This window comes from Equus caballus, chromosome 20 (genome assembly GCF_041296265.1).
Source record: "Equus caballus isolate H_3958 breed thoroughbred chromosome 20, TB-T2T, whole genome shotgun sequence".
NCBI classification, from domain to species: domain Eukaryota; kingdom Metazoa; phylum Chordata; class Mammalia; order Perissodactyla; family Equidae; genus Equus; species Equus caballus.
Window position 1 is genome coordinate 12,560,835 of NC_091703.1, and position 15,961 is coordinate 12,576,795.

The window sequence follows — 15,961 nt, forward strand, 5'->3', positions numbered from 1 at the left end:
AGGCTCCTACATGCCCTCTTCTTAATGTTCCTTCAAAGCTTTTGTTTTCTTTTTGATTTTCCTTTTGCAAATAGGACTGAGGGACCCATTATTCAACTAAAACTTTCTTTTGTCAAATCTTAGGCCCTTTCTAGTGTTGATTGGATGTCTAGACAGAAAGGTGGAAATAATTGCCCAAGGGCAAGGACAACCTTAACTAAGTTGTCCATTTACATTTGTACATCCCGCTAAAAATACGCCCACACCAGTCCTTTGTCTTAGTATTTCAACATTGTGCAAGACTCTGGAATATGGTGCTTCTCTTACCAGTGTTTAAAACGTCCCATTCACAACCATTGTTCTTAGAGACTTCAGCTTCTTTAACACAGATTTAAGTCACAAAGGGCCCAGACAGTTCTGAGAAACCCCCATTATGCTCCCCGGGTCATAAAGGAGACTCATAAACTGCTTTTAGATGGTAACTGCTGGAGGAGGGATAGATGGTGTCCGGTGTCTGATGGTATCCTAACTGTCAGGCAGACCAGGGAAAATTAGGGGTATGTTTTCACATAGCATCATTCCTTGCTGACTCTTGTCTCCCTGGAAAATTGTCCGTGAGGAGACAAAATAAGGTGCCCTTTCTGTTAACACTGTTTTCTTAATTATAGTTGTTGGAAGATGGCTTAAATCATGTTGTGAGGTATGCATTCTTTCTTCCCCCCAGGCTACTGAGGAATTTGTTTTAGAGGCTGGTAATAGTAAACTCTCAGATAAAAGTCAGTGTGCTAAATTTTTTCAGTTACCCTTTTCAGAGGTTTCTCCCCTGCATGTTGGCCTCTGTTCATTAAAACCCTTTCAAGTTTGTTTTTCTTTTCTTTCTTTTTTTTCAAACACAAAATAAGCGTGTGCCTTCATGTTCAGGGAGGGAATAAGGTAGGCTTAACATAGACTTCTCCTGATACAGTTTGGGGTTTCTTGGCCAGAGTTGCTTGCTCCCTCTTCTTCCCAGCTCGGAATAGATCCACACCCTTATGGATGCCCAAGCCAGAAGCCCTCGACCTAGCTCCCTCTGCATCAGGAACCATGTCCAATTCATCACCAACCATGTGGATTTCCCCTCCTACGTACTGGGTCTGTCCGCTTCTCTCTATCTTCACTCCTCGTTTTCAATCCAGGCTACCTTTGCCCATTCTCCTAGAACTGATATAAGAGCTTCCTAACTGAGCTTTCAGGACCCGCAAGGCCCCTCCTCACCACCTTTCACACTGCAGAGAGCTATTTTCAGAACAAAGTATGTGTTTGTCTGTATTATTATTGCCACCCATTCAAGAAACCTTCATATGTATTGAGCACCTCTTCTTAGATTAAATCTCTGTACAGGCCAGACAATTCGTCTCTGACTATACTTCTCTTCCCATTTAAATGTATTTTATTTTTCTTTCACTTTTTTGGTTCCTACCTGAAAAGTACTTTTATTTTAAAAATTCCTCATATAAGATTGACCTTTCCAAGTGATGTCAGCATCGTGGTGGAGTGAGTTGTTCCCTTTGTCTTTCCCTCTAAGTTACAACTAAACAGACATTCATTAACCAACAGAGGACTCCATAGAGAGCACAATAGGATGGCTGAGATATCCACACAGCCATATATCTGAGGGAGGGTGGACTGGATCCCCTGGAAGCAGTGGAACTAGGTGAGCAGACCCCTCCCTTTCCCCAGTGGCAGCGATCCAGTTTGCAGGTCCTCACACAGTGGTGTTGTGACTGCAAGTGGATGTGGGGGCAGCCTGGTCTGTGCATGAATGCTTTCAGAGTGGTAGCTCAGCCTGCAGGAGTACCCACCATGCTGCAGTGGCCACACCCATGGGAATGCTCCCCTCTGAGTGGTGGAGGCTCAGCCCCTATGAAGGTACCCTGTTCACAAAGTGCAGCAGCTCAGCCAAACTGCCCATGAGTGCAGCGCTGGCTCCTGCAAAAGAAAGCTCCCCTCCCACTTAGTGCAGAAATTCAGCCAGTTCTCTGCTGAGCACAGCAGTTGTACCCACACAAGAGTGACATGCCTGCTGAGCACAGAGGCTCCACCTTTGCATGTGTGACCCACCAAGTGGCTATGGCCAGCCCATGTGAATGCAGAGCAGCCCTACCAGCACAACTTCCAGCAGACAGGGCAGGATCAGAAAACACAGCTTCTGCCACCCTCCTCCAGTGGTGGCAGGGAGAATCTGCGACCTCATACTACCACAAATGCGCTGGCGAAGGATCAATTCATCAAACACTGTGAAGAACTACAGTGACCCTTCAGAGTGGAAGGAAAATGACAAGTCTCTAGAAACCAATCCTGCAGTCACAGAAATTTACAATCTAAATGACAGAGAATTCAAAATAGTTGTCATTAAGAAACTCAATGAGTTACAAGAAAACTCAGAAAGACAGTTTAATGAGCTCAGGAGTAAAATTAATGAGCAGAAGGAATACTTCACCAAAGAGATCGAAGCCTTTAAAAAAAACTGTACAGAAATTCTGCATATAAAGAACACAATTAATGAAATTAAAAATAATCTAGAAACCATAAAAAATAGAGCTGACCTTATGGAGGAGAGAATAAGTGACCTAGAAGATAGAAATCTAGAAATGTGTCAGGTGGAGGAGGAGGGAGAACTCAGATTTTTTTTTAAGAAAATGAAGAAATTCTTTGAGATATATCTGACTCAATTAGGAAAAGCAACATAAAGATTATAGGTATTCAAGAGGGAGAAAGTACCAGAGAGCATGTTCAAAGAAATGATAGCTGAGACTTTCTAAACCTGAGTAAGAAACTGGACTTACAAGTACATGAAGACAATAGAACTCCTAATTACATCAATGCAAAAAGACCTTCTCCACGACATATACTATCAAAACTGGCAAAAGTCAATGACAAAGAAAATATATTAAGGGCAGTAAGGCAGAAGAAAATATCCTACAAAGAAACCCCTATCAGGCTTTCAGTGGACTTCTCAGCAGAAATCTTACAGGCTAGGGGAGAGTGGAATGATATATTTAAAATACTGAAAGCCAAAAACTATCAGCCAAGAATACTCTATCCAGTGAAAGTATCCTTCAGAAATGATGGAAATAAAAGCTTTCCAAGATAAGCAAAAGCTGAGGGAGTTCATTGCCAATAGATCTGCTTCACAAGAAATGATGAAGGAAGCCTTCCCACATGAAACAAAAAAGGAAAGGTTTACAAAGCATCGAGCAGGAGATAAAATCAGAAAATTGCAGCTCTCTATCAGAACAGGTTAGCAAGCAATTATAACATAACAGATAAAGGGAAGGAAAGCACAAAAAATAATTATGAACACTTCAATTTAGTCACAAACTCACAACACAAAAAACAATAATTTGTGACAAGAATAACTCAGAATAGGAAGAGGAAAGGAACAGAATCTGCTTAGGGTAATAGAGATAAGAGGCTATTAGAAAATGGACTGTCTCATCTGTGAGATCTTTTATACAAACATCACAGTAACCACTAAACAAAATTTCAGAGCAGAGCCACAAATCATAAATAATGAGAAAACCATCACAGAAAACCACCAAACTGAAGTGGCAGTCAGAAATATAAGGGAACAGAAACAACAGAAATATAGAACAACCAGAAAATAAGAGATAAAATGGCATTATTAAGCCCCCATATATCAATAATCACTCCAAATGTAAATAGATTGAATTCTCCAATCAAAAGTCACAGAATGGCTGGATGGATTAAAAAACAAGACCAACAACATGCAGGCTCCAGGAAGCACATCTCAGCTCTAAAGACAAACAGAGGCTAAGAGTGAAGGGAAGGCAAGCAAAAGCAAAAGAAGGCAGGTGTTGCCATTCTTATATCAGACAAAGCGGTCTTCAATATAAAAAAGACAATGAGAGAAAAAGAGGGGCAGTGTATAATGATAAAAGGGACATTCCACCAAGAGGAAATAACACTTATGAATATATATGCACCTAACACAGGAGCACCAAAGTATATAAAGCAACTATTAACAGGCCTAAAGGGAGAAATTCACAGCAACACAATAATAGTAGGGGAACTCAACACCCCTCTCGCATCAATGCATAGATCTTCCAGACAGAAAATCAACAAGAAAACAGTGACCTGAAATGAAATACTAGACTGGATGGACTTAATAGATATATATAGAACATTCCATACCCAAACAGCAGAATACAACTTCTTCTCAAGAGCACATGGAACATTCTCAAAGATAAACCATATGTTTGGAAACAAGGCAACCCTCAATAAATTTAAGAAGATTGAAATCATATCAAGCATCTTTTCCAAACACAGTGCTATGAAACTAGAAATAAATTACAAGAAAAAGCTGGGAAAGTCATAAATATGTAAAGACCAAACAACATGCTACTGAACAACAATTAGATCAATGAAGAAATCAAAGGAGAAATTAAAAAATACCTGGAGACAATGAAAATGAAAATACAATATACCAACTCCTATGGGTTGCAGCAAAAGTGGTGTTAAGAGGGAAATTTATAGCAATACAGACCTATCTCAACAAACAAGAAAAATCTCAAATAAGTAATCTTAAATTACACCTAACAGAATTAGAAAAAGGAGAACAAACAAAGCCCAAAGTCAGCAGAAGGAGGGAAATAATAAAAATTAGAGCAGAAATAAATGAAATAGAGATTTAAAAAAATAGAAAGGATCAGTGAAACTAAGAGCTGTTTCTTTGAGAAGATAAATGAAATTGATAAACCCTTAGCCAGACTCACTAAGAAAAAAAAAAGAAGACTCAAATAAATAAAATTAGAAATGAAAGAGGAGAAATTGCAATGGATACCACAGAACTATAAAGGATTTTAAGAGGATACTATTAAAAATTATATGATAACAAATTAGATAACCTGGAAGAACGGGATAAATTCTTAGACTCATACAACCTCCCAAAACTGAATTGAGAAGAAATAGAGAATCTGAAGTAAAGAGATTGAAACAGTAATCAAAAACATCCCCAAAACCTAAAGTCCAGGACTAGATGGCTTCTCTGCAGAATTCTACCAAACATTCAAAGAAGATTTAATACCTATCCTTCTCAAACTACTCCAAAAAATTGAAGAAGACAGAGTGCTTCCTAAGTCATTCTATGAAGCTAACATCACCCTGCTATCAAAACTAGACAAGGACAATGCAAACAAGGAAAATTGCAGGCCAATATCGCTGATGAACATAGATGCAAAATCCTCAACAAAATATTGGCAAATCGTATACAGCAATACATTAAGAGGGTCATGTACCATGATCAAGTGAGATTTATTCCAGGGATACAGGGATGGTTCAACATCTGCAAATCAATCAATGTGATACACCACATTAACAAAATGAAGAATCAAAATCACGTGATCATCTCAATAGATGCAGAGAACGCATTTGACAAGATCCAGCATCCATTTATGATAAAAAAAACTCTCAATAAAATGGGTATAGAAGGAAAGTACCTCAAGATAATAAAGGCCATATATGACAAACCCACAGCCAACAGCATTCCCAAAGTTGAAAAACTGAAAGACATCCCTCTGAGAACAGGAACAAGACAATGGTGCCCACTCTTGCCACTCCTATTCAACATAGTACTGGAGGTTTTGGCCAGAGAAATTTGGCAAGAAAAATAAATAGAAAGTATCCAAATTGGAAAGGAAGAAAAAACTCTCACTGTTTGTGGATGACATGATTCTATATATAGAAAACCCTAAAGAATCCACCAGAAAACTATTAGATATAATCAACAGTTAGGACAAAGTTGCAGTTTACAAAATCAACTTAACAAAAATCAGTTGCATTCTATACACTAATAACAAACTAGTAGAAAGAGAAGTCAAGAATATAATCCCATTTACAATTGCAAAACAACGAATAAAATACCTAGGAATAAATTTAACCAAGGAGGTAAAAGACCTATACACTGAAAACTATAGCACTTTACGGAAAAAAATTGAAGACGACATAAAGAAATGGAAAGATATTCCATGCACATGGATTGGAAGAATAAACATAGTTAAAATGTCCATATTACCTAAAGCAATCTACAGTTTCAGTGCAATCCCAATCAGAATCCCAATGACATTCTTCATGAAAATAGACCAAAGAATCTTAAAGTTTATACGGAACAACAAAAGACCCTGAATAGCCAAAGGAATCCTGAGAAAAAAGCCAAAGCTGGAGACATCACAATCCCTGACTTCAAAGTATACTCCAAAGCTATAGTAATCAAAACAGTATAGTACTGGCACAAAAATAGACACACAGATCAATGGAGCAGAACTGAAAACCCACAAATAAAACCACACACCTATGCACAGCTAGTTTTAGAGAAAAGAACCAAGAACATACAATGGAGAAAGGAAATTCTCTTTAATAAACAGTGTTGGGAAAACTGAACAGCCACAGGTAAAAGAATGAAAGTAGACCATTGTCTTATACCATACACAAAAATGAACTCAAAATGAATTAAAGACTTGAATGTAAGACCTGAAACCATAAAACTTCTAGAAGAAAATATAGGCAGTACACTCTTTGACGTTGGTCTTAGCAGCATCTTTTCGAATATCATGTCTACTTAGGCAAGGGAAACAAAAGAAAAAATAAACAAATTGGACCTCATCAAACTAAAAAGCTTCTGCAAGGCAAAGGAAACCATGAATAAAATGAAAATACAACCTACCAACTGGGAGAAAATATTTGCAAATCATATATCCAACAAGGGGTTAATTTCCAAAATTTGTAAAGAACTCACACAACTCAACAGCAAAAAATCAGACAAACTGACCAAAAAGTGGACAGAGGCTATGAACAGACATTTTTCCAAAGGAGATATACAGATGGCCAACAGGCAGATGAAAAGATGTTCAACATCACTAATTATAAGGGAAATGCAAATCAAAACTACAATGAGATATCACCTCACGCCTGTCAGAATGGCTATAATTAACAAGAGTAGAAATAACAAGTGTTGGAGAGGATGTGGAGAAAAGGGAACCCTCATACACTGCTGGTGGGAATGTAAACTGGTACAGCCACTATGGAAAAGAGTATGGAGATTCCTTAAAAAATTAAGGATAGAACTATCACATGATCCAGCTATTCCACTGCTGGATATTTCTCCAAAGAACAAGAAAACACAAATGTGTAAAGATATATGCACTTGTATGTTATTTGCAGTGTTATTCACAATACTCAAGATGTGGAAGCAACCCAAGTGCCCATAAACTGATGAATGGATAAAGAAGACGTGATATATATATACAATGGAATACTACTCAACAATAAAAAAAGACAAAATCATCCCATTTGCAACAACTTGAGGGTATTATGTTAAGTGAAATAAGCCAGGCAGAGAAAGACAAACACCATATGATTTCACTCATATGTGCAAGATAAACACATGGATGAAGAGAACAGATTAGTGGTTACCAGAGGGGAAGGCTTTGCCTGAAGCTTTCAGTTGGGCATTTGTCTATAATCCACCTTAAATTGTTTAAAAGGCATGTTTACTTTTGGTCTCAAACCAAGAAAAGCAGAGAGCGGTCTTCCGTTTCTTTTCTGTCCCTTTGGTGCACAGCACGTTGCTGAGCAGGCAGGACGCTGGTGGAGAGGGTGGAGGCTGCCCGGGCTGGCACAGCTGGTGCCTTACGGATGGGTGGGGTGGATCCACCTGCTCTCGCCAGCTGGGCAGGAAATGCTCAATGAATAAATGAATCTTGTCTTTCATGTCCTCTCGTGAATGGCAACATTTCTTTTGTCATTAATTCCTCAAAAACTATTAAGAATGGAGATGTGGTTTGTGCGGAAACATCTAAAGCCCAGACAGACTTTTACTGATGAGGGGCGTTGGACACTGTCTTTGTCTTCCTGGTGGCTCATGAACTAGCCCTCGACTGACTCTTTAGAAAGCTGAACTTTCTGACTTGACCTTTCTCTATGGGCCCTCCAGTGTTTCTGCGAGTTGATTGATGATAATATTGATTTGAAAAAAAATGAAACTTTAGAGTTAGTTGGGCAATGCTTTACCTCTTTTTAAAATCAACTTTATTGAGGTGTGATTTGCATACAATAAAATGTTCCCATTCTAGGTGTATTTTATGATAATTTTGACAAATATATGCATTCATGTAATTACCCTAAGAATCAAGATATAGATATGGTACTGTCCAATGCGGCAGCCACTAGCCACATATGGCTATTAAATTAAAATGAACTAAAATTAAAAACAGTTCCTCAGTTGTACTAGCCACATTTCAAATGTTCAGTAGCTGCATGTGACTGTTGTCTACTGTATTGGACACTGCAAATTATGAAGCATTCCATCTTATATATATATATTTATATATATATGTACACACTGATATAAACCATATCCATCACACCAAAAAATTCCTTTGTGTCCTTTTCCTGATAATTCCTAACTCCCACCCCTGACTTCAGGAAATCACTAATTTGATTTCTGTTACTACAAATTAGATTTGTGTTTTCTAGAGCTTCATATATATACTGTTTATTCGCCTGCGTTTTTCTCAGCATATGGTTTCTAAGGTTTATGCATTCATTCTATTATGTATATAGTTAATTCACTGCTTTTTATTGCTGAATAGTATTCCATTTTATGACTAGACCACAATTTATTTATCCACTCACCTGTTGATGCTATTTGGGTTGTTTTGATTTTTGGGACTATGATGAATAAAGCAGTTAGTTTTTCATGTGGATACATATTTTTATTTCTCTTGGGTAAATACCTACGATTGGAATTGCTGGGTTGTATGTAAGTGTATGTTTAACTTGATAAGAGATTGCCAAACTGCTTTTCAACATGGTACCATTTTACATTCCTGTCAGCAATGCAGGGAAGTTCCAGTGGCTCCACCCTTACCAATTATTACTGATGTTTTTGTTTACTTGTTCTATTAATTACTGAGAGAGTGTGTCTAAATCTCCACCTATAATTACAGATTTTCCACTTTTCCTTTCAGTGACATCAGTTTTTGCCTCATATATTTTGAAACTTTGTAATTAGCTACACACACGTTTAGGAGTGTTTTATCTTCTTTCTGAGTTGATTCTTGTTTCAGGAAATGCCCCTCTTTCCGCTGTTCTGAATTCTATTTTGTCTGCTAATATAGCCACTCGGCTATTTTTTAATTAGAATGTGCATGAATGATACATCTCTTTCTATCCCTTTTCTTTTAACTTATCTATGTGTTTTTATTTAAAGTGGATGTCTTTTAAATAGTGTATAGTTTAGTCTTGCTTTTTAAGAAAATCTAGTCTGAGAATCTCTGACTTTTATTTGGAGTCTTAGAGCATTTTTGTAAAAAAAATTGTAATTGACAAAGAATCAACTGTATGTATGATAAGTGTACAATCTGATGAGTTTTGACATGCATATACCTGTGAAGCCATCACCACAGTCAAGAAAAGGGGCATTTTTGTCAGTCCCTAAGTTTCTTTGAGCTCCTCTGTAATCTATTCTTCCCACCATTCCTCTTCCCAGACAACCACTGATCTGCTTTCTGTCACTACAGTTAGCATTTTCTAGAATTTTGTATAAATGGAAACATACCAGATGTATTCTTTTTTGTCTGGCTCCCTTTAAGCATCATAATGATTTTTTTTTTAAAGATTTTATTTTTTCCTTTTTCGCCCCAAAGCCCCGTGGTACATAGTTGTATATTCTTCGTTGTAGGTCCTTCTAGTTGTGGCATGCGGGACGCTGCCCCAGCGTGGTCCGATGAGCAGTGCCATGTCCGCGCCCAGGATCCGAACCAACGAAACACTGGGCCGCCTGCAGCGGAGCGTGTGAACTTAACCACTCGGCCACGGGGCCAGGCCCCTAAGCATCATAATGATTTTGAAATTCATTCATGTTGTTTTTGTTTCAATTTTTTTGTTCCTTTTTATTTCTGTGTAGTATTCCATCCACATTTGGGTTGTTTTAGCTTTTGGCTATTACAAATAAAGCTGCTATAAATGTCCTTATACCAGTCTTTGTATGGACATATGCTTTTATTTCTTTGGGTAAATACCAAGGAGAGGAATTCCTAGGTCATATGGTAGGCATAGATTTAATTTTTTAAGAAACTGCCAATCTATTTTCCAAGGTTTTTGTGCCATTTTACCTTCTCTCCAGCAGTGTATGAGCGCTCCATTTGCTCCCCTTTCTCATCAACAGTTGGTATGGCTCGTGTTTTTAATTTTAGTAATTTTATTTGGTGTGTTTATATTTCATTTACTATTGTCCATTCATAGGTCTTCATTTGGGAGGTTTCTGTTGAAAATTTTTGCTCAGTTAAAAAAATTTAGTTGTTTGTCTCCTTATTCTGATATATGTGTTTGGCTGATGGATGTGGTGCAAATATTTTCTCCTGGCTTGTGGGTTGCTTTTTTGTTTTCTTAATGATCTCTTTAGAAGAGTAAAAGTTTTTAATTTTGATCAAGTCCAATTTATCAATTGTTTTATGATTTATGTTTTTTTGTGCTATCTAAGGAAACTTTGTCTACCTAAGATCACAAAGATTTCCTTCTATGTTTTCTTCGAGAAGTGTTACAGTTTTAAGTTTTACATTTAGGTATATGATGCATTTTCGTGTAGGATGTAAGGTAAGTATTCATTTTTTTCCATGGAGAGATTTAGTTGTTCCAGCAGCAGTTTTTCAAAAGAATTTCCATTCACCATTAAAGTGCCTTGGCACTTTCCTCAAAAATCAATTAATGTTTATAGATGTGGGCAAAAAGATACAAGGTATATTCAAATAGTTTATCCATAAATCTCAGCAAGATACTGAGTGAAAGAGTGGGCCAAGCTTTAAAAATAATTTATGTGGTTATTAATCTGTTATTTTCATCAAATATAGTTTCCTTTTAATTATTTTTTTATGTTTGTTCCAGAATGAATTGTGCAATTCCCTTTGATTCTAAAACACATGAATGGTAACATCCATATTATGATAGCAGAAATCATCCTACCCATTACTTAAATGTTCAGGCTTTCTGGTGAAGAGAAGCCTTGTTCCAGATATTTGGGTTTGGTAACATTCCAGAATTTTCTTCAAATGCAAAGATTCTCTGAAATGACACAAAATGAAAAGATAACCAACTCTCAATTTTCCTAAAAATTCCAGGTTTATAGTATGGATAAAATAACCATAATTTAACTTTCTATATTAGGAGTGCCAAAATAAGTCAACATTTAATTCTGTGACAAAGAAAGAAATATGGAAAGGAACATCCAGTGCCTACGAAAAGAGAGATCTAAAAATTTAATGGTTTAAAAATAGTCTCTACATATAGGATGGGAAAGAGAATAATACAGATTGGACATTTTGGTTTTGAAAACGTGAAATGTCACCACTTAGAACAAATCTGTCATCTCCTAAGAAATACACGTTATACAATGAAATCTACAAGAACATTTTTCATCTTCTTTGTTGATTTTCAGCAAGCTCCTTCCTCCCCACAATAACAATACAATACAATACAACTTTTAATCTTCTTCTGGTAGAGCAGAACTTTGAGACCTACCATAGCGGTTGTCTTGTAAAGCACCTTCTGTAAGTTTCACTGGCTTTTTATCACACTTAGATCACATATTCTTTCTTAAATCTTTTCCTGTTTCAATGATTTGGTTGTTTAAAACATGCAAGCTTAATTAAGTCAAGACCTATATTGCAAATAAAAACGTTTTCAAATAGGCTGGACAGAACAATTAAATAAGAACTGGACCGAAAGATCACAGATAACACGCTCCTTGACTTGGTAATATGTGACTACATTTACCCACAGGGTAGGAAGTATTTCATTTGCCCATGATGAATCTAATGGCTTGTGGTGTGTTTGTGCTGTGCCAACAGCAACAGGTGCAAGGGGACAGGCTGTGAAATGGATATTGTGATGAGCTGTGAGACAGTGGTGGGCTGTACACACAGGGTCATTGGCCAGAAAGAACTGTAAGGATTAGATGGGCTCCATACAGTTGCTCTGAGTGTCGGGTCTGCATATACATGTTTTAAGGAGGGTGCAAGATCAAGCAATGAATTTTCTTAGAGTAGGAGATGGCTCTAACATTTAGGTGACAAAGGAACTGGGTAGTTTCCCTCAGGTGATGGGGGCGGTAGCACCTAAGTGAATGTTGAGAGTCAGAAAGGCCTCTACTTACTACTGGCGGATGGAACCATCCCTTCTTTTGTGGGTGAGCGTAGTCTGATGCGTCTGTATGAATTCCTGCTGCGAATAATATGGTCTTTGCAAATCTAAAAACATCCTTTGGAAAACCTCCTGGCCAAATCACTCCTAAATGCAGATCAGAAAACCCTGGGGAAACACGTGCTCTCCTTTTATTGTGACCTCCTCTCAGTATGGAAAAACCCAGTCCTAACTGGGCGCATGTCCTCCAAATACATGTGTCTTTCCTCCAGCACCGAAAATATTGGGGCTTGGATTAACATAGGCTTCTGAAACTTTCTTTCTAAGAGGGCTTTTTCAACCAGAAGTGAGGCAATTTGCCATAATGTGCCCAAGACAGTCAATTTTGGAAGGGGTTGCAAAACAAGAACAAGTCATACCATGCCTCATTACTGGGAGGTGAACACCAGCAAATATACTATGTTCCCCAGACTTGGAAGTGACAGGCTCAGAATAATTGCTGGTACACGTAGAGCAATATTACAACTATCTGGTATGTTTTCTAAAAAAAAAATGCAGCATTAGGATGTGCTTACTAAGGTGCTTCTTAATTCATGTTTTTTAATGGAATGTATCAGACAAACATCTACAAATGAACACGAATACACAGGCATACACACGCATGTGGACGAGTTTCTGTACAGTTTGTCTTAGATGCTTATGTGTGTACACAAGAACCACACAGAAAAACACAATTCCCCCTCTAGCTCCCTGAATTTCTGAATGTCGTCTAACCCATAAAATGTTAAAATATTTCATTTCATATAAAATATCTATAAAAATAGATAATATTTACAAAAACCAGACAGTATTTCCAGTTTTCCCTAGCAACCCACTCAGTCCTCCTTTTCTCATTTTCTTTTCAGAACGTTGCCATCTCCAGCAAAGAGCGCTTGAACAGCTGCGCGGTCCTGGACAGGTCTGTGACTTGGTGTACCATTTCTTGCAAGGCCGTAGTGCTGGGGTAATGGAGGGCGGCCATCTTGGTCGCCATAACTATAGTCTTGAGCTGTTCACAGAGCTGGTTGCTGGAGTTCATCACTTTGTTGCGAATGTCCTGGGCAGCAACCTGCCTTGTCAGTGTGTCTCCAATGAACACCAGTTTGTGTGCACTTAGGATGACAAACTTGCTGTGCGCCACGAAGATCCGCGGGGGCTGGGCTGAGCTGACGCAACTGAAGAGAGCATCGATGGCATTGAGAAGGGAAATGAAATGGGTCTCACACTGGTCATAGTAGAAGCAGAGCAACTGCCTATCCTGAGCACCCACGCTGCTGTTTGTGGTCGGGAGGCTCTGAGAAGGCTTCCACTTGGAGATGTCATTCTCCACGGGCTTTGTAATTTCTTGTTCCAACAACTGGAACTGACTTAGCTGCAAGGAAGAAAAAAGCAGATTCATTAAGGGTAAGGCAGTGTGCTGTAATGAAGACTAACCGGGGCTTGGAGTTAAAAAGACAGGGATTGTAGTCCCTAACCAGTGTCAGGTGCTTGTTAGATGTAAGTCCTTGGTCAAGGTGCCTTGCATCCCCCAACTGTAAAATGTAGAGGTTGAGGAAGATGATCTCTAAGGAATCTTCCAGCTCAGGCCTTCTATGATTGGATGATCAGCCTCTGCTGCCCTTGGGCTGGAAGGAAGCATATGGTTGAAACCCAGCTCTGTTACCTACATCTTCATGAAGGTGTAATGAGTTAATATTTACAAAGTGCTTAGAATGGTGTTTGGTATATTGTAGCTCAGTGCTTGTTAAACATTGAGTGGTGGCAAGGGAAAACCAAATGCAGGGATCTCTTTGTCAAGCAAATCTCTGAGAGTTTGCTCCTTCTGGAGGAAAGCCTTGACTCTGGCCCTTCAAGACTCTTTGATAAACAACAATCCATGGCACTTTTCTGTTTCCCCTACTCTTTCTGTCAAGATGTATAAATGTTATCATCCAGCACGACAGGAAAGACTAATGCATATAAATATATGTGCACTATGGAAAAGAACCGCTCTAAGGGAATTTGAATGCTAATTGTACATCGTAACACTTAGCCCCCAGAATTGTGGAAAGAAAAGGACCTTGCACAGAGTCAGACTCAATGAGTGTTAGCTTTCTTCCTCTCTCCTCACTGCCCGCAGCTGGTGTGTTGTTTAAATTGCAATGATAATATCTCCAGCTATTACACCAAGTCTCAGGAGAGACTCTCTTTTGCAGGTAAGGACTATCTGTGACCTGAGCTTGGGACTCAGTCAGTCTTCTACCCTGAGGTAGGGCTGAGTCAGAGCAGGGATGACCTCACTCAGCTTCTCCCCTGAGAAAGGCACAGTCAGCTTTACTTTTCTGCAGAATCTGTTTTCTTCTTAGGAATTACTGTGGTTTCCACAGGTTTGCTAAAGCTCTGTTATCTTACTTGGCCAGATGCCAAAGAAAACATAAACAGATAGAGGATGATGCTTCAAGATATTTAGCTTATGCTTTTGCAAATATGTTCATAAATATATCATCTCATTAGATGGGGGGTGAGGGGTTTTCTCAATTTACAGAGAATTAACTGGAGTTCAAGGAGGTTAAGTGACTTGCCTAAGGTCACAGAGTTGGTTGGTCAGAAAGCAAGGACGATAACGCTGGTTTCCTGAGTGCAGTGTGCCATTTCAGGTCTCTACATGACATTTCATTTCATCTTAAAAGGTTTATAAATCCTCAATCTATTTCTCGTTATTTTTATGCCCCTGTACTAGCAATACCCATATTATCTGCCCCACTCATGCCCAACTGTTGAATGAACCTGCCGTGTCCCAAGCCCTTAGTAAATGGACTTGATATATTTTAAAAACAGTGGATCCTGCCCTCCTACCCTTAGATTGGATCAAGTTGAGCCAAGCCATAGGCTTGTGTTGTAGGGGAGAGATAGATGATAGATAGATAGACAGATAGATGGACAGTTGATAGTTGATAGATAGATACATAGATACATAGATAGAGATGGCCCAATCAGACTCTCCTTTTTGGGAATTTAATGAATCACAGAAGGAACTGACTATCAGCTGAGGAAGCTGAGATGAAAAGCCATCTTTAGAAGGGGCTTTGAGTGGCCATTTACGGGTTTTGTAAAGTTATAGAGGAGCCAAATGAGTAGATAAGAAGAGGAAACTACCAAAAGATAGAGGAGAAGAAAGCAGATTTAGAGAGAAGTAAAAGAAGTACAAGAAGAGGAGAGAATTTACAGCCCTAGTTCTCATCAGACTTGGCTATATCTTTTATTTTCTGTTCCTGAATCCCCTACCATGGCCTGACTATAAAACCTGTTTTCTTGGGCTGGCTTGAGTGGGTCTTGTTCCTTGAGACCAACAACCTTAACCCAAATAGTCCTAATATGTCAGAAGCACAGGTTTAGCCTGGAAACATTGCCGTTTGGACGTAACCTGTATACCACCAGATTACTGAAGCCATAAACCTTCTCGCTGTTCTTGTACCCTGTTATATGCCTTGGAGCTTATTTATGCCAAAGTGTGCTGGAAGGATCAAAATCAATCGTTTGAAGTTATACCTTCCTTATTAAGTGAGAAATCTTTTCAATACCAAGTAGGTTTTGTTGTGACTGAACTTACCTGATGATGTTCCAGCTGCATCTTGTTCTGTTTGATGATATTTTCTTTTTCCAACAGCTCTTTCTGTTGCCTCTCAAACTCCTCTTTACCCTATTATTTTTCGACATAAAGAAACATTACATCACCACTGTGATTCATTTATGCTAACAATTTCATTGA

At 38.5% G+C, this 15,961-nt stretch overlaps 1 protein-coding gene across 4 annotated transcripts in view; it reads right to left on the minus strand.

Annotated features, from left to right (window-relative positions):
* Positions 1–11,264: 11,264 nt before the first annotated feature.
* NEDD9 (neural precursor cell expressed, developmentally down-regulated 9) overlaps positions 11,265–15,961 on the minus strand; it is a 179,453-nt gene continuing 174,756 nt past the window's right edge. For all 4 annotated transcript variants that reach the window (XM_005603570.4, XM_023624459.2, XM_001494964.6 and 1 more), the window contains 2 exons: positions 15,803–15,892; positions 11,265–13,585 (listed from right to left, as the gene is read on the minus strand). In XM_005603570.4, coding sequence (XP_005603627.3) covers positions 13,076–13,585; positions 15,803–15,892 — 600 coding nt within the window. In that variant the 3' untranslated portion in view covers positions 11,265–13,075. The remainder of the gene's footprint in view (positions 13,586–15,802; positions 15,893–15,961) is intronic.